Genomic DNA, 24,152 nt, shown 5'->3' with positions numbered 1-24,152 from the left:
AGCTATGATGTACAGAATGGGAAGTGTATAAATGTTAGCTATAATGTACACAATCGGAAGTATATGTGTTAGGTATGATGTATACAATGGGAAGTATATAAATGTTAACTCTGTACACAGTTGGAACTGTATAAATGTTAGCTATGATATACACAGGGGAACTGTGTAAATGCAAGTTATGATGTACACAATAGGAAATGTATAAATGTTAGCTATGATGTACACAGCAGGAATTGTATAAATGCTAACTCTGTACATAGCAGGAACAATATAAACGTAAATTTACACAGTAGGAATTGTATAAATGTTAGGCATGATATACAAAATGGGAAGTGTATAAATGTTAGCTATGATGTACACAATGGGATGTGTATAAATGTAAGTTATGAGGAACAGAATGAGAAATGTATGTGTTAGATATGATGTACACAATGGGAAGTATATGTGTTAGCTATTATATACACAGTGGGAACTGTATAAATGTTATTTTTGATGCATACAGTGGGAAGTGTATAAATGAGAGCTATGATGTACACAATAGGAAGTGTATAAATGTTAACTATGATGTCCATAGTAAGAATCATATAAATGTTAACTAGGGTATATATAGTGGGAACTATATAAACGTTGGCTAATATGTACACAGTAGGAAGTGTATAAATGTTAGCTGTCATGTACACAATAGGAACAATATAAATGTTAGCTACGATGTACATAATAAGAACTATATAAATGTTAACTATGGTATACATAGTAGGAACTCTATAAACATTGGCTAATTTGTACACAATAGGAAGTGTATAAATGTTGGCTAACATGTACACAATAGGAAGAATATCAATGTTAGTTATGATGTACACAGTGTGGAGTGTATAAATGTTAGTTATGGTGCACACAGCAGGAATTTTATATTAACTATAATGCTTTTTATTTACAAGATATATGCATTGGTAATGCATATGTTGGAAGTGTATAAATGTTAGCTATGATATATACAATACACATGTATCTATATAGTATACCGAACTGTATACATGTTAACTACGGTATACATAATTGCAACTATATTAGTATTAGCTATGATGCTTAAAGGGCTGCATACAATTATGCTTTTGTATATGAAACCTTAGTAGGGACTTGATGGTGGAGACAGGATTTTCCCCCCAAGTTGGGGAAAAAAATGCTATGTAAGGTGGACTGGATGAAAACATGTTATCCCTGGACTATAAACATGGGTCTCACTATCCAGGCAGGGTGGGGGCTAGGAGGATGTCATTCAGGACAGAACAGAGCTTACAGAAGCCGTTGGTGGCTGTGGCTACGCTTGTTACTGCCTTTAGGCACCCAAGGAAACCTGTCCCCCAATTCTTGGTACTGAAAGGAATCAGGCACTATCATAACCATCGTACCTCCTTTTGACGCTTTATCCCTTTTTTTCCCTTTCCAGAACTAATCTAACACAATTCATTCAAAGCCACCTCCATGCTATGGCTGCTGCTGTGCAACTAGTTGGTGCAGTGGAGACTTTGATGGTCCTGGAGTCAGGAAGATTCATCTCCCTAAGTTCAAACCTGGTTTGAGACACGTCCCGGCTGTGGGATCCTGGGCAAGTTACTTAATCCTGTTTCCCTCAATTTCCTCATCTGTAAAATGAGCTGGAGAAGCAAATCACTCTTTGCCAAGAAAACCCAAGATGCGGTCATGAAAAAGTCTAACAAGACTGGATCAAATATGTATGAACAAGCTGTCCTTTCAAAGGTGATTCTGCATTTCCCATCAGCACAAAGTGATGAAAGAACACAGCTAAATCACGGCCCCCAGCTGTTGTTCTAAAAATAACAATTTTATGTAAAATCTCTATCCCTCTGGATGTCTGCATTTACTGGAATAAAAAGAGTAATATGTGCTTTGCTATCATTTTTCTCAAGTACAGAAGGCTAATAGCTTTTGTCAGTTCTTCCTGAACGTACAAAGGCACAAGAACCTCTCCAAGGTCATTTTCTTCAATACTACTTGAAAAGATTAAACTTTAAAATTTCCTAACTCCAACACAAAAAAATATCTACCCCAATTACTGTTCCTAAATGCAGGATTAAATTGTGAAAGAGCAATTAATTTTTCAGGAAAACCTCTGGCTTTCTTTGCCTCTATTGACATTTAGTAACAGAAATGAGAAACTTTATGTATGTTTACATGATACCTTCCTGCAAATCCATGTAGTCTTAGGCTATGGGCTAAAAAGCAAGAAGGGAAAATTCAAAATTATTTTAATCTAGTTTATGTTATGTTTTTATTTACTACCTAGGAGGTACAGAAGAGATGATACAAGGTACTCAATGAACCAAAGCATCTTTGAGTTGGAGGCCTTCAAACAGGACGTCTATTTTTGAACTGGAATCTTGTTCCTACAATAATATTCACTTTTGGATAGTTCTTACTGTGAAGTTTTTTCCTCACACAATTAACAAGCACTCATCAGTATGCCAGCCATTCTGGGAATACAAAGAAAGGGCTAAAAAAAAGATAGAGGCTGACTTCATAGAGCATACATTCTAAATGCTTGTTAACTGTGTAGTTAAAATAGTCTCACTAATTAAAATATTTAGCTAAAATTAGTTCTGACCATTGCTCTTAATTCTGATTTCTGGGGCTGAGAAGAATCAGTCTAGTCATTCTGCCACATCCCACTCTTCAAATACTTGAAAATAGTGATTAGATCAATAGTGAATATATCAGCTCCAAATCTTTTTCTTTAGGCATAAAAGCCTCTGATTTTTTTCAACCAATCTTCATGACATTTATCATATTTATATGTCATATTCTTTTGCCCCTATTTTGTGAATACCCTCCCTAAATTAACTCAGTGTCCAGAATTGTACACAATATTCCAGATGTAGTGTGGATAAATCCTGGACTTCTCTATATAGCCATTTTACCTACCTCAACATTGCTCTCTCATATTCTGTCCACTAAAACCTTTCTTGGTCATCACTAAGGACACATAACCAAATCCCTCCTATTTCCAAAGGTCCTCTTTAAAATGGATCTCATAGCAAGTGACCATATTGGACCATATGGTCCAAATCTAGATCTGAGAAAGAAATCCAGAATTTTTGTTCCACTGGGCCAAAAATCAACCAAATCAGGTACCAAATCAGGTGAGACATGGAATTTATAATTACTCTCTTGTGGTACTGCTACCCTAACAGTTGCTCACCCTCTTTAAATTCTCATTGTCTTATTGACCCAGGACCAAACCTGAACACAATGTCTCAATCTGGCGTGTAGTTTGTTGGGTTTGGATCAATGGAAAATAGTAAGTACTTAAGAAATGTTGCTTGTTTGATTGATTATAGCCCTCATACGCTAACCTACTTTCTGTCTCTGATTTCTCTATCCTGCACTGCTCTAATGCTACTTGTGATACCAAGGAGACAATCTATACCTTAGAAAGAATCTTGATGAAGTCAGAAGCTGGATTCAAATCCTAGTTCTGTCTCATTTTCTACATGACTTCAGGCAAATAATGAACCTCTCTTCCAGATCTAAAACCAAGATTCCAAGATATTAATACTACTTTTATATGATGATTTAGGATTTAGAATTCAAATCCATTTAAATCCATTAAGTCCATAATGCTAATTTGTCTCATAATCATCCTATGAAGTACTTCAAGTATTTCCATTTTACAAATGAGATAATTGAGGTTCAAAGAGCTTAAATAACTTGCTCGTGGTCACATGAGTAATTGAATGTCAGATCTCCTGACTCCATATCCATCATTTCTATTGAAAACCCTATGGTTCTCAACTATACACAATTGCTTTTACTTGATTGAGAAAAAAAAATCTGTTTTACTCAAAAGATTCTCCTTTATGATCTTGTTCATATTATTAATTTGCTTAACAAACATGCTACTACTAGCTTAAATTCTTCATTAGTGAGTTCTGAATTTATAAAGAATATGAGGGATTACAGGTGAGAGAACACTGGATTGGAAAATGAAGTTTAAATCTTGCCCTCAGATACTAGCTGTATGACCCCCAGGGCAATAATTTCAGTCTACAGAAGAAGAATAACAGCATCTATCTCAAAGGGTTGCTATGATGATCCAATGAGATATATATGTTTATATAGTATTTTGCAAATTTTAAAGTGTGATAAAACATTAGCTGTTTGCTATTATTTATGAGCTCTTTATTGTCAGTAGAGAGCTTAATTTATCTGCCTAATTTGTTCTTCTAATAGTGATCATAAAATTTTAAATGGTTAAGAATAATGAGAATGAATTACTTGTTCCTTCTATGGTAAAGTTCAGAAATGACAAGTATACACCATTGGGAAGGGGAGGGAATAGGAGTTTTTTCTTGTCAGCAACACAGAACAAAACACTAGCAAGCAGATTAAGACTCATCAAATGAACATATATTTCACTTTTATAACATGCTACATATGTCATGCAAAGGAAGACTCTCCAAAGTATACAGTAGGACCAGCCAAGTAAAACATCTTCCGTGGCATCTCTCAAACACAATATATCACAGCAAAATAAACAATGAGGAAAGGATGGGAAAGTCTCCTTCAGAAGACTAAGTGCCATCTTCCTCATTGGATCTGTTCCCTCACTAGAAAAGGGACTCTCCTAACATATACCAAGATAAATGGAACTACATCATAGTAGACATGTATTTTATTTAATATATGTACTGTACATCTATATGTACATACAAACACATACACAGAATAACGATTAGCTATTTAATTCTTAAACAATTGCTGGTTTTCAAAGCACAAGGACAAGGTTACTACTGAGACCATGACATTCTATCAACTTCTCCACATTATCAATGTTCCCACTTTTTGTTAACATCTGCTAAAATTCTTGGTCTCCCTTGTCCCTTGAAGTACTAGGTTAACAAGGCCTCAAAGAAGAAAAGAAGATATAGCCTGAAGGTTACTTTCCATCAAAAGAAATAAAATGAACGAAAGAAAGTGCATTTCATATGGCACAAAATGTTATCAATGATAAGATTTCATGGGAATTTTCCCATACAGGTGTTTCAACATATTACAGAGACTGATGTCATTAAAGCAAGTGAAAATACTGTGCCCTTTTGAGACCCATCAGTGTCTTGGAGTAGTAGTTTTCATTGAAATTTTTAGATTTAATTTTTACTAAAGGTGGGATGGAGACAATAACCTAAAATAGAAAAAACAAGCAAAAACAAACAAAAACCCATCATTCATTACCAGAAACAAATGCATTTTCTACTTGTATTAGAAATATATTATTTAGACAAATCCACATGAAACTTCAATTGCAATCTGGAACACTGTGGTCAGAAACAGAAACCATTGTACAATGTGAAAGCTAACTTGCTACAATCAGCTGCAAAGGCAGATGGGAGTAATTATGAGAAGGTAGGAATTATCTTCTCACCGGATCAATATTTTTTTTTTAAAGAAGCAAAAAGAGAACAAAAAAAGAAAAGAACATATTGGCTATTTTCTAACTGGTTAAACTTAACAGCAGCCAGAGGGGCTTCTCAATTATAGCAACTATATAGTAAAGCATGCTATATTTCCTCAATGAAAACTCATTTCAAAGTCTTCAATGAAAGAAAGCATGACTGAAGGGGGAGGAAGGGTGAAGAGAAAAATGGTAGGAAGTAATCTCTTGAATGCCTTTCCCCCTTTAAACAAGGATAGGCATGCTACTCAAGTCCAGGATATTTTAGGTGACCTTCAGGTAAACATGATAAATGTTAAATGTATTTACAAGAAAAGCATCTAGATATTTATGTGACCCAACTTATGAAGAATGACTATAAAATGAACTAACAAGTTGAAGCTGTCTTTGATGTTCTTCAGATAATGATGAAGACCATAGCTTAAGTACTTGATTAGTAGGTCAAAGCTTTAATACACAGCTCAATGAAGCTTCCCTGAAACCAATCAAAGCTTAAGAGTCAAGTTCTATATTTTTCTTTCTTTCTTTTTTCCTTTTCTTTTTTTATAACCCTTGAGAAGACACAATATTATATTCAGCTCTGATTATTGGAATCCAGTGGTCAAGGACTGCAGAAGCTTCTTTGATGATAAACAATTCATATTTTACTGCCAGCAGCATCACAGGTCTGTATTTCTTTCATCATATACTCCTCTGTCAATTCAAAAATGAAAAAAAAAAATTGTCAACCAAATGAAACATCATGACTTAGAATTTTCCTTCTATTTCTCTTTGAAATTTCTATATAGTATAAGTACTTTCCTGTCTTTCTCAGGAATGGCATTCTTACGTGGCAATAAAATGAACCATAAAAATTTGAAAACATGTTAATTCTTCAATGGACAGCATATGAACAGAGAAATCATCTTATGATATGAATTACAGGTGTATTTTCCTCTAAATGCACTACTTGTCAAGGTTTCTGCTAGTGTGATCTGTCGGAAAGAGCATTACATTTGGAATCTGAATTCCCAATTTCTAATCCCCGTCTTTTATCTATTGCTTGAATGAACTTGACAAGAGGAGAAAGTATTCTTTAAAGGAAGTGAAGTCAGTTTTGACCTGGTAATGATAATGCATGTTTAAGATTACTGTCTACTTGGACTAGGATGTCATATGTAATTTTCTTGCTTTATTGTTTTCAGAGAAACTTTGAGATTTCACCTCTGCCCAGCCTTTCTGATAATTCTTGCTATCTCAATCTGAAATGCTAGAGTGGGATGGTATTCCAAAGCTCAGGAGAAGAATGAAGGGACAATGGAATTGATTATAAAATTACTTAGCCTTTCTTATAGTCTTTTAACATAATTTCCTAAATCAAATAAACTAAAAATTCAAAACTCTCGGAATAACAGAAATCTCCACAGTTGGCAACACAGTACTGAAAACTTTTAATCAAGAGATTCTGTTTGAGTTGCTACTTTTAAACAAAAGACTATTTGATTAAATTTATTGATTTAATATGAAAAAGTTTCAACTTTTTTAAAAAGAAGATTAAATTAATAAATTCTAAAATTAACCCATATTTGTTATACTAAATTGTTATCCCTGACTTATATTTAAAAACATTAGACTGTGGGAATCATGAGATTCGGGTCTCTGGTCTCAGATCTATAGACAAAGGTCAAATTACAAGGAACTGAGTTACAAGGAAATGAACCAAATTAAAATTTAATTGGTAAATGTTTAAAAAATAAAAATATAACATAGATGTTAATTTGTGTTTTTTTAAAGTCAATATGCAAGTGAGTAGGATCTATTTCTATTTAAGTTTGACTACAGTGGTTAGGTGACCAGCTATACTTTGAGCTATTACTATTTGTTATTTGTTTCTATTCAGAGCAGTAGTGGGATCTAGCCTAAATGAATAAGGGAAGAAGAAAAAAGAAGGATAGAAACAAGAGAGGAAGGAAGGAAGGACAAAGAGAAAAGGAAAAGAAAGAAAAATAAAGAAAAAACAGTCCCACCACATAGCCATCAAAGTACTGTACCTTTACAATATAGCATACTGTATTCATCAACATATTGTATTAAGTGTATTTTCTGGTCCTGGACTGTTAAATCCTTCAATCAAATTTTTGTTACAGTCATCCAGGGAAAGGGTTTCACTTCTCTTGGGATAAGTTGGGGGGCCTGTGAAATCTAAAAGATCTTCAATGGCCGTAGCATTACTGGTTCCATTCTGTTCCAAAGAAACACCGGGAATGATGTCATTCACTGGTGAAAATTCTGGGATGGAGATAAGTTCTTCTTTTGAAACGGGACTGGAAAGAAAAGAGAGATTTTTTTTTTCACTGCTCAAATTTTTTTTTCTCCAATTTTATTGCTTATTTTCTCCTATAAAAAGTGGGTTTAGAAGCAAAGTGCATGTAGAAGGAACTGTAGAGGACGCAATCATTAAACAAATGAGGTTAGTCAAAATTATAGGATCAATAAGCATCAAGTTCCTGTGTATGAAAAACAAGCAAAATGGACTGGGAGGATTTGTGTGAAGGCATAGCATGGCTCTGGGTTAGGCTTTCTATATTCGGACACATTTCCATGCAGCCTGAATGAAGAAATAGAGACAGCAGGTCCACTTACTCTATGTTGAGGCAAGTCATTTCAAGCGCACCAACCTACAGACTGGAAAGCCAAAACAGAAAGCAAAACCAAAAAACTAAAGCTAAAGAGAGCTTCATGAAGGAGTCTGATATTTGTGCACATGTGATCATCATCATGCCCATTGCCTTGGCACATAATATCCCCCCATCTAGAGGGCTGGTTGGGATGAGTCATAGTGCCATGACTACTGGAGATCCATCCCACCTAAAAGTGATATTTATAACATGCAAAAATTTTCAAAAATTTTATAACCAGCAAAGTTAGCTGCAAAGTGAATATGTATTGCCCCATTTGGCGCCCAGTAGAAAATGGAAATCTTTCAGTATCACTTTCTCTTTTATCTGGTTCTTGCCCATTAGAATTCTCTGCTTTGTATGGGCCAAACAGATCTGTCTAGTATTCGAGATTCCTCACTTTCTATTTCCAATCCTTATCTCCTCTCCTCTCCTACCCCTCTCTGCCATTCCCTCTATATTTCAGCTAAACTGGAGGATGTTTTCTGTGCTCATATGATTCTGTGCCTTTGTTCTCACCATTAGGAATGCACATAATATTCTTTTTCATCCTGTTTGCCTGTCGGATATTTACTCATTTTTTAAGTCTGTCATATACCTTCTCCAGAAAGTTAGCTCTGACCACTACAATAACCTTTATCTTTCCTCCCCCTCTCCATCACTAAACTCCTTGAGAAAGCCTTCTTTTCTCTCTTTGAAACTCTCTCAGTCTGGCCTTTTAACTTCCCACTAACTTTGTGGTGCTCCCAAAGTTTCTGGGCCCCTTTCTCTTTTCATTTTTTACTATCTTACTAGCTCCCAAAGTTCAATTATCATCTCTATGCACGTGATTCTCATGACAACTTCTCTGTAGAGCTACAGTTGTGAATTTCCTGCTGTCTTTTGGATCTCATATTGGATGGGCAAAAGATGAGTTAAACTCAACATGTCCAAAATAGAGTTATTTATCTTCCCTTCCCCCCAACCCACGCCCTTTCCAAAAGTCTTATAATTGTCTAGTCCTCCTGGCCCACAATCTCATGGTTATCCTAGAGTTCTCACCCTACATCTCTAATCTGCTGCCAAATCATGAAGTTTTAAGTCCTATTTTATTCAATACTACCACAATATTGAGTTCATGTCCTCATCATCTCTCACCTGAGCTGCTGCAATTGCCTTCTACGATGTCCCCCTGACTCTAGTCTCTTCCTATTCCAGTCTATCCTACACTCAGCTGAACAGGGGATTTTTTATTGCTAAAGCTTTTTATTTTCAAAACATATGCATAGATAATTTTCAACATTCACTCTTGCAACACCTTGTGTTCCAAATTGAACAGGTGCTTTTTTTTTTTTTTTTCTTTTAAATATTTCACTCTCTCACATACAGACACACATTCACTCACATGCTGGTCCATAGGTCCAATAAACTCCAGTGGTCTATTTAACTCCAAAATCAAATATAAAGGCCTCTGCTTGACATTAAATTTTTTCACAGACTGTTTGTTTTCTACCTTCTCACTACTTCTACCTTTCTTATACTTATAACATACTATATATTCTACAGTCTAGATACACTGGATCACTTGCTATTTTTCACCCAAAACTCTCATCTCCCTTTGCACTGACTGTTCCCCACGTCTAGAACTCTATCTCCTTAAATCTACTTCTTGGAATCCCTGGTTTCCTTGGAGACAGCTCAAATCTCATCTTGTACAAAAGAACTTTCCCCCCAGCTGCTAATGCCTCCCCTTTCAAATTTTCTTCATCTACTCTGTCTATGTGTTATATGGACCAGTTATTTATGTCTCCTTCATGAAAGGATGGCTTTGCTTTTCCTCCTGACTTTCTCTTTTTTTCTCCCTTCCTTCCTCTGTTTTTTTCTGTTTTCTTTCCTTCTTTCCTCTTTCTTTCTCTTTTTTCCTCCCATCCCCCCCCCCGCCTGGCATATAATAAGTATGTACTAAACAAATGCTTGCTGATTGAATTCTTCCCTGTCAATAACAATTTCATTAAAACTAGCACTTAAAAAAAAAATTACCTCTATAATTAACTAACTTATAATCTTTAGTGCCCTAGTAGACTCATCTTGTCTGAAGTTTGTATCTTCCTTAGCACTTGTAAACAGAATATGCTGAATTAATGATTACTCTTTTCCTAACTCATCTCCCTGGGGAAACAATGTGAAACAGTGGGAAGAATACTGCTTCTGGAGTTAAGTGACTTGCTCAGGGTCATACAGATAATAAGTATATGAGGCTGTATTTCATTTAGTCTTCCTGACTCCACGTGCAGTGTTCTGTGCACCATGGTGCATCCTTGCTACCCCTGGAATTGGAGGACCTATGCTAAAATGATGTCTTACTACCTCTGGAATCATTAAGCAGGTCATTTAAATTTTTGGGGCTCATTTCCTCATGTATAAAATGATCTCTGGAGTTCTTTCTAGCTTTAAATCTATGATCTTATTAGAGAGAGGGACAGTCCTATGGAAGATAGGCCGAAGAGTACTGCTTAGTGGACCTAGCTGGCTGATTCCAGGCACCACAATAAGATCCCACCTTTTAATGTAACCTTTTAAAAAGTAAAATTTCAGCTTCCCTGATTTCCTCTCCTTATCACCCAAAGGCAGTTTTGGAACAGCAGCTGTATATAAACAACATTCTTGTTATGTCTGCTGAGTTTTGTGAAAAGCTTTTGTGAAGAGTAATTATTTCACTAAGATCAGTAAGAAGGGAGGCAAAATCACCAAATCTGCCCACCCTGCCAATCTTATTACTTAGGAAAGAGAAAAGGCAGGAGAAACATAGCTAAGACTAAGTTTAGAAGGTTTTTTCTTCTGATTAGAAATAGTTTGTTGTTGTGAAAACTGCTGACATAAAGTCAGAGAGAGGCAGGAAACCTAGTCTCCCTCAAACATTACATTTTCTCACCCCTGTTAATCTTCTCTTAAAGCCTGACAGCAGATTTTCTCTGTCTTGCCTGCCCCAACTCCTAAGACCCTTTTTAAAGAAGGGCCATGAGGCTAAATCTGATGTGTTGGCAAGGCCTGAATATTTGCCTCAGGGATTTCCTCCTGGGGTAAGGGGAGGATATTGAGGCAGAGAAAGATCTGAAGAGATACTGTCCCTGCCCCATCCTTTAATTAGACCCTGCCCCACTTCTTTAATTGGATCTGTGACTTCAAGGCAGAGGAATTCTTAGTTTAAAAATTCTACCAGTGCATACTGGCACCCTCTATCAAATAATTTTAAATGGTTGCCCTGGCCATTGAGAAGCTCAGTGACATGTGGAGGTTACACAGCCAGCATGGGCCAGGGCAAGACACTCAGGGCCTTCTTGATCTTGAGGTCAACTCTTTGCTTTCTTAACTCCTCCTGTAGGAACCCGAACACTACACCATTTGGTGCGTATATATTTAGTATTGATATTACTTGATTATGTAGTTTTAATTAGATCTATTAATTAGATCTATTTTTTGCTTTTGCTTGATCTCAGATCAGTTTGGCTACCCCTGATTTTTTTCCTTCAGCTGAAGCATAATAGATTCTGCTCCAGCCTTTTACCTTTACTCAGTATGTATCACTCTGCTTTAAATGTGTTTCCTGTAAACAACATATTGTAGGATTCTGGCTTTTAATACAGTCCGTTATCTGCTTTTGTTTTATGGGAGAGTTCATTCCATTCACATTCACAGTTAAAATAATACAATACAGATTACATTAATTTATGGTGTTTTATGTCAATATATAGCTGTAGGAATCTGTTTCTTTTTGACTTTAACAACACTGTACACACTGTCTTATTCCTAATGCTGCCTTTGTCAGCTACAATTCCCTTGATCCCATTCCAGTGCCATCCTTGCAATGACACACAGAGTTTCTCCCGTGTCTTATGTTCTTTACCAGTCTGACTCTCCCTTATAAGTTACCTTATTTTGGGAAAGCCTAATAAAATAAATATAACTCCTTGTGGAAAATAAAGGAAGCTAATATTAACCTATTAGCATAAAATTTGGTCACATCATCCAAAGTTACTTTGACTTGTTTCACTGGCATCAGAGTAGAAGAAGGAGATAAATTCAAGACAAGTCAGTTAAGACTGTTAAGTATAAAAAGAACACATGTACCTAACATCCATAGACTGAACCTCATCTGTGGAATCATCCAGACTGCTCAGCTTCCCATCTAGGGCATCCAGATGTATAAGTCCTGTCACTGGCTTAAGACCATTAGAGAAGACATCCTGGGAGATAGTTTCAGGAGCAGAGTGTCTCACACCATTAGTTTCTTGGTAGGGGGTCAATCCATTGATTTCTAATTTGGAACACAAAAGTCAATTAAAAACAGAATGCTTTAGGTTAATCATAAAATAACAAATAAAGTAACTCAAGGGGAAACATATTTATTGGGTCATTTGGTTCAATCCTTCAATAAAATTACAAGTTTTCTTGGAATAGAAGCAGAAGTAGGATTCTATCTTTTCTTGTCCCATTTTCATTGCAAAACACTTTCATGCTAACCATGTTGTCATGGGAAAAAAGCAAGAAAAATAAAGTGAAAAAATATGCACTCAGTTCATTGGCTCTCTCTCTGGAAATGAGTATTTTTCTTTATTGAGTCTTTTTAAATTGTCATGACCCATGCATTGGTATTTTATTTATTTATTTATTTATTTATTGAAATTACTTTTTTCTGAAGCTATTGTTTTGATTACTATCTTTGTTGATGCCTCAAGAATTACTTTTCCAATTATAGTATCAACACATATTTTCCAGTTATACCACCATATTATCAGCAAATCGGGATAATTTTATCTCACTTTACCTATTCGCATGTCTTCCTTGCTTTGGGTTTTGGATAAATGTGTATACTTTGTAAGGTTTTTTTTAAACATATGTAAGTGCTGTGACATCAATGATTTTCCAAATGAACACAGTGACTGGGGAGGAGGGAGAGAAAGATCTTTTATACACTGAATTGGGCAAGATGATCTAGGAATATGATGATAAGGTCAATGTATGATCATTAGTTGTAGATATTTTAAAAACAGGATACCAAGCATAAACTCACACCAAGGATAAACCCATTCCTTTACTCACCTACTTTACTCTGTACAACAGGCTTTGATTTATTTTCCACATTCAAAATTGGCTGAGTTACTTGTTTGGGCTGAGTCTCCAATGTAGGCTCTTCCTTCTGCCACAAACAAAATATGTAAAAGATTAACTTGAGGCAGAGGGAGAAATGACTTTTAAAAGTTTAGAAAATATTTAGTTCTTGGCTGGATATCTTATTCACCAATTAATTAAACCCAACATTTATTAAGCCTCTACCACAGTGTGCCAAGAATGAAGGATATTACTAAGTCAAAAATGAAAAAGTCCTTTTCCTCAAAGAAGGTGAAATCTATCAGGAGGATACAACATGTATAGAAAATGTATAGAGGGGATGTATTAAAGCAATACAATGTAATTTCAAGAGGGGAGAAAGTGTTAGTAACTGCAGAGATCATTTAAGGTCTCAAGTGAGGAAATCTGATGGAATCTGTGGCTTTGATGAGACAGATGGTTAGGGAGAGTATACTCTAAATGTGTCTTTAACAACAGAAGGACAACAAAGGCCAAGATCTCCCACTGCATCCTGGGCCATCTCTAGCCATCCTGATCTATATCTGGCCACTGGACCCAGATGGCTCTGGAGGAGAAAGTGAGGCAAGTGACCTTGCACAGCCTCCCTCACTTAAATCCAATTCATTTGCACATCTTGGTATTATTTCCCTGATGTCATGATTCCTGTTCGAGAATAAAGAGCAAATAAACACAATAACAAATTCCCCCCCTCCATCAGAATATAAACTCTTTGAGAGAAGAGATAGTCATGGCTTGCTGCATTGTATCCTTACAGCTCTGGGCACACAGTAAGCACTTAGTCAATACTTTATCTATCTCTTTATTTCTCCTTGTGACCTCCAAGTCAAGCCAAAATCTTATAACCTAGTAGATACCTGTATAAAAATAACACTGTGAAACCCTCACCTTCACCTCTGTTGAAACATCAGTCTTCCTTGTCCTCTTCATGATTTCATCTATTCTCTGGAAAACAAAGCAAATAAATTAAAAGACAACTCAACATCAAAAAAATACAAAGTTAGGAAGAAAGGATGCAACTTGACAATTCTTAGGATGGATGTTTTCTCAGAGATTGAAGGGAAAGGGCTCTCAAATCAGAATGTGAATCTGAACCTTTAACAGGAAAAGAACCAAACACTTTAAAGCTCATACATTTGCATACCATTTAATTTTCTTTCATTCTGAACAAAATAAGCTTTTCCATATACATTGTACAACAGGAGAAAACTGTACATAAAACTGAAGCTTCTTAGTTTGTAAAACTTGATTTATCTGTTTTAAGTTACATAGCATTTTCTTCACAAAAACCCTGTGAGAAAAGGAGAGCAAATATTTTGTAATCTATATTATCTATTTGTTAAAAAACTGAAGAAGGGTAGAGTGGCTTGTTCATGACTACATTGTTACTAATCAGCACAGCCAGAAACTGTACATATTCCAATGAAATCCAGGATTCCAAGTCCAGTGTTCTGGCTCTATCACCTGTCTACATCATCTTGCCTCTAAATGTTAGCATCTGAGAAACGGCTAACCCATTCCTTGTGTCAAAGATTTGTCATTTATGATTAGCCATTAAAAAAATACCTCTTCAGACTGGTATGTATCCAGTGCCGGCCCACTGAGGGAGGACATAGCCAGATAAGCTGGACAGTGGGCACAGGTACCTCAAAACAGGTAAGGAGACTAGGAATCCACCAGCCAAGCCTATATCAGGACCTGGGAAAGCTCCTCAAGTGAGTCTGTGCTCTGTGGAAAGCTAGCCTGCTTCTTCCTGCTTCTCTTTTAACCCGAGGCTCACCTGGTCCTTCCCCATCTCCTGCCCTTACCTTCTTTCTCACCAGTCTTTCCTGCTCTATCTGAAGTATGATTTGTTCTCGTTCTAGACGCATCTGTTCAGCTGCTTCCCGTGCTTTAGCTTCTGCCTCTTCTTTCTAATGAAAAAGATGTGGAATAGGTCAAGTTATTTGTGCTTAATGGTCAAAACACTGGGAATTCACAGAGCTTTCATTCTTTTTTCTATTCTTATGGCCATGGTGACTCAAACTGGGTATAACTACAGATGTGACAAGTGAAAACCATATCTGGACTTCGCTTGTACTTCATCTGAGGGACTTTATCTCATTTATCTTTATATTAGTCTAAGCACAGTATTTTGCATATAAAAATCTTTAATGAATGAATGACATTTTGTGAAACATACTTAATGTTTAACTAATGAAATAATACATACTTGAAGGTGAGACACATTGGGAAATGTACAATTATAATTTCTTGATAAATTATTTTTTGATCAATCTTTTTTTATGGTTTAATCATGATGTTCTCCACGATGGTCAGATCACATTGTGGTGGGGGTAGGAGTGGTGGTCCTTCACTTCCATATATCAGATTTTAAAGAGTGATGTAGAAAAACTAAAACATGTTCATAGGAGGAGCTTGGTGAGAAGGCAAAACTAATCAATATGAGAATTATCCTCATGGTTGGAGATGTTAAGCTTGAAGGAGAGAAGTGATGGTGAAGGAAATGGACCTGTCTCTATGTCCAAGTATCCCTGCATTCAAATATGAGAAGGGTTGTCAAGAATTCATTTTCTGCATGACTCTATAGTATAAATCTAAGACTAATAGATGGAAGATGAAGAAGTGAATTAAGTACATATTTAGAAAGAAATGACAATTACAGCTGTTAAAAAAGGCGGTTCATGATAAATGTGAAAATGTTTAGAAGAACTGCACATGCTTAACCTATATTGAATTACTTACTGTCTAAGCAAGGGGGAGGTGGAAAGAAAGGGAGAAAACTTTAGAACACAAGGTTTTGTAAGAGTGAATATTGAACATTATCTTTGCATGTATTTTGAAAAATAAAAAGCTATTACTATTTTTAAAAAAGGCTGCTTTGGTGGGCAGTGAATCTATCATGGAGGGATTCTAGAAAAAGCTTGACTCAACATCCTTGAGGGAATACTATACAAGTGATTCATGCATTGGAATAGTGTAGACAATGATCTTGAAGATTCCATCTAACTTTTAAAGTCTATGATTCTATTATTTATGCTTCTTGAAAAAATGAATTATGTTCAAACAGTTCCTTGACAAGCCCTAGCTGTGTCATTCTGTGTCAGTGCAAGTCAACTAACCAAACTCTGTGTATTTAACTATAAAATGGGGATTATAATAGCATCCAGGATTTCTATGAGATTAAATAAGGTCATTTTTTTTTTAAAAAGCACTTTTTGGCACTTTTCAGTCATGTGCAACTCTGTGATCCCATTGGGGTTTTCTTGGCAAAAAACTGGAGTGAGTTGCCATTTCCTTCTCTAGCTCATTTTACAGATGAGGAAACTAAAGCAAGTGATTGGCCTGAGATTACCCAGCTAGTAAATGTCTAACATCATTGCACTGTATTCATTGTACCACCTAACTGCTCCTACCTTGCACACAGTATGTTCCTTCTCCTCCCCTTCCCTTCACTTCTACAGAGGAAACATACTATACCTGCTTTTCAATTCTGGTTCTTTCTTGCTGTTCCCTTTCTTGCTTTTCTTTCTCTTGTTGCTCTTTTAGAAGCTGTTGTTCCATAGCTTTCCTCTGGGCTTCTTCTTTTTCTTTTCTTTTTTCTTCTTCTTCTCTTTGCTTTCTTTCTTCTTCTTTCTTACGGTCTTCTTGTTCTTGGAGAATCCTGTCTTGTTCTGCCTTTCTTTCCAGTTCTTCTCTCTCTAGCCTTTTAAAAAAAAAATCACACATTCAAAAGGAGAAACTTTAAGAAGAACTAATGAACAATGTCCACAGAATAATGACACTAATGATAATGATAGCTAATATTTATATGATACTTATGTGCTAGGCACTTTGCTAATCACTGTGCAAATATTATCATTTAAACCTCAAAAAAACCAAACCAAACTAAACCAAAACAAAAAAAAACATGGAAGGTAGGTAGCTCTATTTTGCAAATGGGGCCAGTCAGTATCTGAGGTTGGATATGAATTCAACTCTTTCTGAGTCTAGGCTGGTGCTTTGCTCATAAAGACAACTGCTTCCCCCCATCCCAGCCTTTTCACAAACATATGCATTTTATATCCATAGCTATTAACACAGATTTATGAATTGGGCTTAAAGTTTAAAAGACTTGGTCTAGGATCTAAACTGCCTGAATTCCAAAAAATCCAAACACATTAAACAAAGTTAATTTTTCTATCAGTTATATGCACAGTAATGATAATATAATGGCTTGTTAAAACACAGGATATAAAATGTCAATACCCTGAATGATAAAGAATCTTTTTTAATGACAAATCTCAACAATAAGAATTATTTTTTTTAAAAAAAAAAGCTTAGATGGGACAATAAGTGTGTCATTGGTCACATAGACACCACTCAATGATTTCAGAACAGCTGAGGAGCCTATTTGGGCTTGTTTTGATTGGAATTGAAACTTCAAAGGCAGAGGACAAATGGAACTTCAAAGAACCCTTCTGGAATTAATTATTTAAAAATCAATAGTACTGATTTTTAATTTAATATTTAATAGTGTTAAAACAATTATTTTGCTTTTTATCTCAGAGAGATGAAATAGAATGTAGCAGTATCTAAGCATCTCCTTTCCATAAATAAAGCAGTGGTGAAAGGGAGAAAATTAGGAGGAAGAGGAAGAAAAGGAAAAGCAACAGTAGCAGGAGGAGAAACTTTATACTTAAAAGGAGTCTTCTTAGATATGAAATCAGAAGTCCTGAATCCAAAGTTATCGACACAGTATCTGGCACACAGTAAATACTTCATAAATGTTGATTATGTCCTAGATTTATTCCCATCTTATTAGCCAGTGTAATTCTGAGTAATCCACTGAACCTTATTGTTTCTGTTTAATTATCTATAAAAACTAGGGTAATAATATCTGCAAATTGCAATTTCATTCTTTCAAGGAGGGCAAAGGTAGGAAAGAAAGCATTCTGGGAAATAAAAATGCTATATACTTGGAAGCCATGATCAATATACAAGCTTTCCTCATAGACTTAGGATTGCATTAGACTTTTGGAATTTTTGGAATACTCTATTTTATATTAATAATTTATATTTATAATTAAGCTTTTAATAGTTTAAAATGGCACTAACTGGGATACCTCTATTTTTTTATTTGAAAACAAGTGATTCCAATTCTAAGACATTTTTCAAAATGTATGATTAAAAAATGTTATAGAAAACACCTCCAAATCTTCTTAAAATGATATATGAATCTAAATTCTTTCTGTTTCTTTTTCCTTCTCTCTAGCTCCTTTCTCTCTGTCTCCCTCTCCCATTGTTTTTTCCTTCTATCTCCTCCTCCTCTTATCTCTTTTCTTTCTTTCTGTACCTCTCTCTACAAGAAAAGCATATATATATATATATATATATATACACATATATATATATACACACACATATATATATATATATACATACATGAAAATTGGATACATTATAATACTTCCCCCCCCCTTTTTGGGAGGAGAACGAGGAAACTGGAGTTGTGACTTGTTCAGGAGCATACAGCTGGCAAGTGTTAAGTGTCTGAGGTCATATTTGAACTCAGGTTCTTCTGAATCCAGGGCTAGTCCTCTATCCACTAAACCATCTAGCTGCCCCAGTTATGCTTCCCTTCTAATAAACTCACGTCACTCTTGAGATGGTCTGAGAGCCTGGGTGAGACACCAAAAATATGTGGACTAGTCCTGTGTAATCCTCCTATGTATAAAATAGGAATCCTACATAGACTGCCTACATCTACAAGGGCCATTTTACACTTAAAAGTGTCAGAGAAATGTGAGTGATCCCCTTCTATTAAAAATATCATCCAGAAAAAAAAAAGGATAAGGTTCCCTCTCTCCAGGTCAATTTTGCAGAATGGACAGTCCATCCCTCCTATCCCCACCATTGCAATGAATGTGTAGAATACCTCTCTCGTTCTTCTCTCTCCTGCCTTTCTTGTTCTTCTTGCTCTTTTTGTAGACGAACCTGCCTCCTCTTCTCTGCCAGGATTTTGGAGGCTTCTTCTGCATCAGTTGTTCCAGCGATAAACTTCCCTGATGGTACATGAAAGAGTTAGAAAATTAAAGAGTACAAGGTTAAGTAAATAGAATAACCTCAGTGAGCCACATCAGCCCAACATTCAAAGCATCCTTCTATTTTTTTCCTCAATAATATTTTATTTTTTCAAATATGCATATTGTTTAAGATTCATTTTTGTATTCTCTCCCTTTCTTACCTCTTCTCTTCCCCCAATAGCAAGTGATCTGAAATTGGTTATACATGTACAATACTTTGAAACATTTCTGTATTTGTCATGTTTTACAAGAAAATCACACCAAAGAAGAAAAATCACACCAAAAGGGAAAAAACCCCCACAAAAACAAATAAAAAATTAAATATTATGTTTTGATCTATATTCAATCTTTATAGTTCTCTCTCTCTGGATTTAGATGGCATTTTCCATTCCAAGTCTATTGCAATTGGTTTGTTCTTTCTAATAACAACATACAAGTGTTCTGGGAAATGAATTCTGTGACCCTGGTAGCATTTCTCACTGGAGAAACCTGAGAAGAGGCAACTAGAAATTGCAGTGTATGAAAATAGCTTGGAGCTTAGAATTTTAAGAATCTTCCTGAAGACCTGAGCATGAATCTTGATTCAGACATTTACTTTATATAAATGTTTCGGGTGCATGACTCTGGATAAAGTTACTTAAAGCTCTCTCAGCCCTCCCCATTTGTTAAACAGGGATAATAACAGGACCTACCCTGGTCAGAATCAAGTGAGATGATATCTTAAAGCACCTTGTAAACCTTAAAGCTCTACAAAAATGCTAACTATAGCATTTTTATATGCTAAATTATATGATAACATAATATTATTAAGTGATGCAGTGGATAGAACATTCCTAAGCTACAAATAAAGAAAACTACTTTTCCTAAATCCAAATCTGGCCCCAGATTTTATTAGCTATGTGACCCTGGGCAAGTCACATAATCCTGTTTGATTCTGTTTCCTCATATGTAAAATGAGCTGGAAAAGGAAATGGTGAACCGTTCCAATTCCAAACAGGATAACAAAGAGTCAGACATGATCCATCAATTATTTAAAAACTTATTATTTAAAAAAAAATCATTTAATTATTTAAAGAATTAAGAATTATTTATTATTTTAAATTATTATTTAATTTAAATTATTATTTTAAAAATACCTAGAAAACTTCAAATGTGGTCTCAGAGTCAGTCATGACTCATCAATACGATAACAATATTAATATTATTTTTTAAATGCCTAGGAAACCCCAAATGAGGCCACAAAAAGTCAGACATGACTAATCAATACAACAATAATTGTTTTTTGTTTTGTTTTGTTTTGTTTCCCTGAGGCAATTGACTTGCCCAGAGTATACAACTAGTAAGTATTAAGTATCTAAAGTCAAATTTGAACTCAGGTCCTCCTGATTTCAGGACTGTGCTCTATCCACTGTGCTATCTAGCTGCCCCACTATGTTATCTAGCACCCCAATAATAATTGTTAATATTTTTTAAATACCTAGAAAACCCTAAATGGGATCACAAGAGTCAGATATGACTAATCAACAAAATAACAATAATTATTAATATTATTATTTTAAATAATATTTATTATTTTAAAAATGCATATAAAACACCAAATGTGGTCAGAGTCAGACATGACTAATCAATCCAACAATAATTATTAATATTTTTAAATACTTAGAAAACCCCAAATGAGATCACAAAGAGTCAAATATGACTAAATGACACAATAACAATAATAATTATTAATATTATTAATTTTAAAATGCATAGAAAACTCCAAATGAAATCACAAAGATCCCAAACAATAATAATTAATATTATTATTATTTTAAGAAAACTAGGCTTCAAAAGCAACTCCTGCTTGCTTTCTTATTTAAGGAACAAAGGATGAGGATTAAGGGAAAAGCATTTATTTATTTATGGGTTTTTTTTGTTTTGTTTTGTTTTTTTTGCTGAGGAGTGCAAATTGGCCAAGTCTTTATTATGCCTAGGGACCTATCCAAAGCCATTAGCAGAGTAAGTATATTTGGCTCTGGTCATTCATTCCCCTTGGAGATGAATAAGAGAATGCAACAGAGAAACTAAATAATTTGAAAAGTAGTGTTAGAAAAGTCATTAAAGCTAAATATGACGCCCCTCTGGGCCCCCAAACCTTCTCTTCCTCCTCCTCTCAGCAGAAGCTAATGTTTTCCTTATTATATGGTCAACTAGAGAGCCCTCCAAATCCCAGAGTGCTGGCTTTATTAAGGAGGCTTACCTTCACCAACTTCGGTCTTTCCTGACGCAGGAATGTATTTTTCTGCAAGGTGTTTCTCACCTATCTGATCTCCATGGGCTCCATGGGCTTTCTGACTCAAAGCCCCTTCCTTTTCCTTGTTTGCTTTCTCTTTGTCTGCTTTCTTCTTTGGAGTTTCTTGGCTGGGAGAATTGGGGCTGCGGTATTTAATGGGGGATCCTTGGTATGGTTTGCTGTTCTTTGGAGATTGCGGATATGTTTTTGAAGATGTTCTACAAACAAAAACACAAAAATGAATTCCTGGGCCTCAGGAGGCAGACTGTGTACTTGCTGTCTCCCCCCAAACCCTTCAGATCTCAATAGACTTATGAGTAAGAATTTCAAATTCAAATGCCCATTTTTAAAGAGAAAACTTAAGTTTCTACCATATGGTGGTTGTCTTTTGTTCTTGAAGAGAAAGAACCAAAATGACATCACTATGCTACTCAAGTTTGTTATGCTCTGCCAAGGGTGGGACACAAATAGTTCTGAACATTTGGGGTGGATTCTCTAACTTTGTGAATCTTGCTTTTCTTCTGAGCTAATTCATTTCAGCACAGCACCTTCTCTGATGAGGGCACACCATAACTGGGTCTTACCAGTGTTTCCCACATCATACAATCAATTCTTTTTTTTTTTAATTTTGGAAAGCTGAATTTTTTTTTACTTTTAACTCCTTTTTAAAAAATTAATTTTATAATTATAATTTTTTGACAGTACATATGCATGAGTAATTTTTTTTTTACAACATTATCCCTTGTATTCATTTTTCCAAATTTTCCCCTCCCTTTCTCTACTCCCTCCCCTAGATGACAGGCAATCCCATACATATTAAATATGTTACAGTATAACCTAGATACAATATATGTCATACAATCAATTCTAAGATTATTTTTTTAATAATAGATTTTTATTTTCAAAATATATGCAAAGATAATTTTCAACTTTTACTTTGCAAATTTTTCTCCCTTCCTTCCTCCTACTCCCCTCCCCTAAAGTTCTTAAGATTTTGAGAGTGTACTTGTATCACTTTTTCTGATCACCTTGTGAGTACTTTCCCATAACATAATCTTTTTGGCAAGTGTACATTTAACATGTGAACAACATGCCCAGCCCAACGGAGTTGTGCTCTCTACAACAGAGTTGGAATGCTCAGCAGTTTTGTTTGAAAAAGAACCTCCGTATCTTGCTAGGTAATCTTCCTAAGACAATTAAAATGGAAGTGATTCAATTTCCTGGCATAAGCTTTAAAATGAAGAAAAAAGGACAGGAAAAGATATTATCATCTTCTGGGAGGTAGAACAGTGAAGTAGAAAGGATATTAGAGTCAGGAGCTGGATTCCGCTCTCACCTTTGAGGTTCCCTTGGACAAGTGGCTGATCTGCCTTGAATTTCTTTACAATCTTTTTTTTTCCAGTCCCATAAAATGATTTAAGCTTCGTGGTAGGGTGAGTGTGTACTGGTTTGTTCCTCCAAGGAGACACTATGCTATAGTGGAGGAGGTGCTAGGTTTGGAATCGGAAGAGCTGAATTAAAAACTGGGGTTTTGTCATTACTACTTGTGAAATCTTGGGCAAATCGGTTATTTCTTTGGGCCATAGTCATTTTATACAATTACATTGGGGGAGATGGTGGTAGATAAGATGGATTCTGAAATTTCTCTAACTCATATCCACAGGCCTATGATTCCTTGATTATTCTTCCAAAACTCTAGAATAATCTAGTCCAATTACACAATTAAAGACATAGGAGTTTAAACAATATAAAAATTACTTAGAATCAAAGGTCTTGAGATCTCATGCTTTGTTACTTATTAAATGAAGGCAATGACTTCTCTGAGACTTGGCTTCCATATCTTTCAAGGGAAAGAACTGAACTAGATAATTTGTAAGTTCTATTCTAACAACAAAGCCTATGTCCTTGCTTATTTACTATAAAATACTATTGCTATCTTTTGTTTTTAAATAACTTTAATTTCCCCCATATCTCTCCTCTCCTTTTCTAGGAAAGCCATATAACAAAGCATTTGTGTTTATATTTTTCCAATTACACTCATGCTCATTACCTTATTTACTCCTTAAAACAAAATCTTACAAGGAAGGTATGGTAGTTAGCACTAATTTTCATAAATAAGGAAACTGAAGACTAGAAAATTTAAATAGTTAACTGTAGAAAAAGATCTAGAAGTAAGGCTAATGACTGTCAATGATTTTCCATACTGTCCCATTCCCTTCTCCCATCCCCAATAAATAAATAAATTAAAATTTAAAGGATAACTAAGTAAATGAATAATTGATTGATAAATAAATGAATGAATGAATAAATGAGTATACCATCTATATATGAAGAAAATTATAAGGAAGAGATACAGAGAGGAGGGAATAAGCCTACTATGTGTCAGGATATATGCTAAGTATTTAGCAAAAATTATCAAATTTGAACCTCATAACACTCCGGGAGATAGGTGCTTTTATTATCCCTATTTTGAGGTGAGAAATAAAGTGACCTGCTCAGAGTCAAGCATCTGAGATCATATTTGAACTGAGGTCTCCCTGATCTTGGGCCCAGAGATC

At 35.2% G+C, this 24,152-nt stretch overlaps 1 protein-coding gene across 10 annotated transcripts in view; it reads right to left on the bottom strand.

The window, feature by feature from the left end:
- Nucleotides 1–5,896: 5,896 nt before the first annotated feature.
- MAP7D2 (MAP7 domain containing 2) overlaps nucleotides 5,897–24,152 on the bottom strand; it is a 172,358-nt gene continuing 154,102 nt past the window's right edge. For all 10 annotated transcript variants that reach the window (XM_074300961.1, XM_074300960.1, XM_074300966.1 and 7 more), the window contains 9 exons: nucleotides 21,562–21,812; nucleotides 19,172–19,298; nucleotides 16,735–16,960; nucleotides 15,063–15,167; nucleotides 14,143–14,199; nucleotides 13,207–13,303; nucleotides 12,235–12,421; nucleotides 7,501–7,773; nucleotides 5,897–6,163 (listed from right to left, as the gene is read on the bottom strand). In XM_074300961.1, coding sequence (XP_074157062.1) covers nucleotides 7,527–7,773; nucleotides 12,235–12,421; nucleotides 13,207–13,303; nucleotides 14,143–14,199; nucleotides 15,063–15,167; nucleotides 16,735–16,960; nucleotides 19,172–19,298; nucleotides 21,562–21,812 — 1,297 coding nt within the window. In that variant the 3' untranslated portion in view covers nucleotides 5,897–6,163; nucleotides 7,501–7,526. The remainder of the gene's footprint in view (nucleotides 6,164–7,500; nucleotides 7,774–12,234; nucleotides 12,422–13,206; nucleotides 13,304–14,142; nucleotides 14,200–15,062; nucleotides 15,168–16,734; nucleotides 16,961–19,171; nucleotides 19,299–21,561; nucleotides 21,813–24,152) is intronic.

This window comes from Sminthopsis crassicaudata, chromosome 3, assembly GCF_048593235.1.
Source record: "Sminthopsis crassicaudata isolate SCR6 chromosome 3, ASM4859323v1, whole genome shotgun sequence".
Lineage (NCBI taxonomy): Eukaryota > Metazoa > Chordata > Mammalia > Dasyuromorphia > Dasyuridae > Sminthopsis > Sminthopsis crassicaudata.
This window is presented reverse-complemented; position numbering and strand designations above follow the sequence as displayed.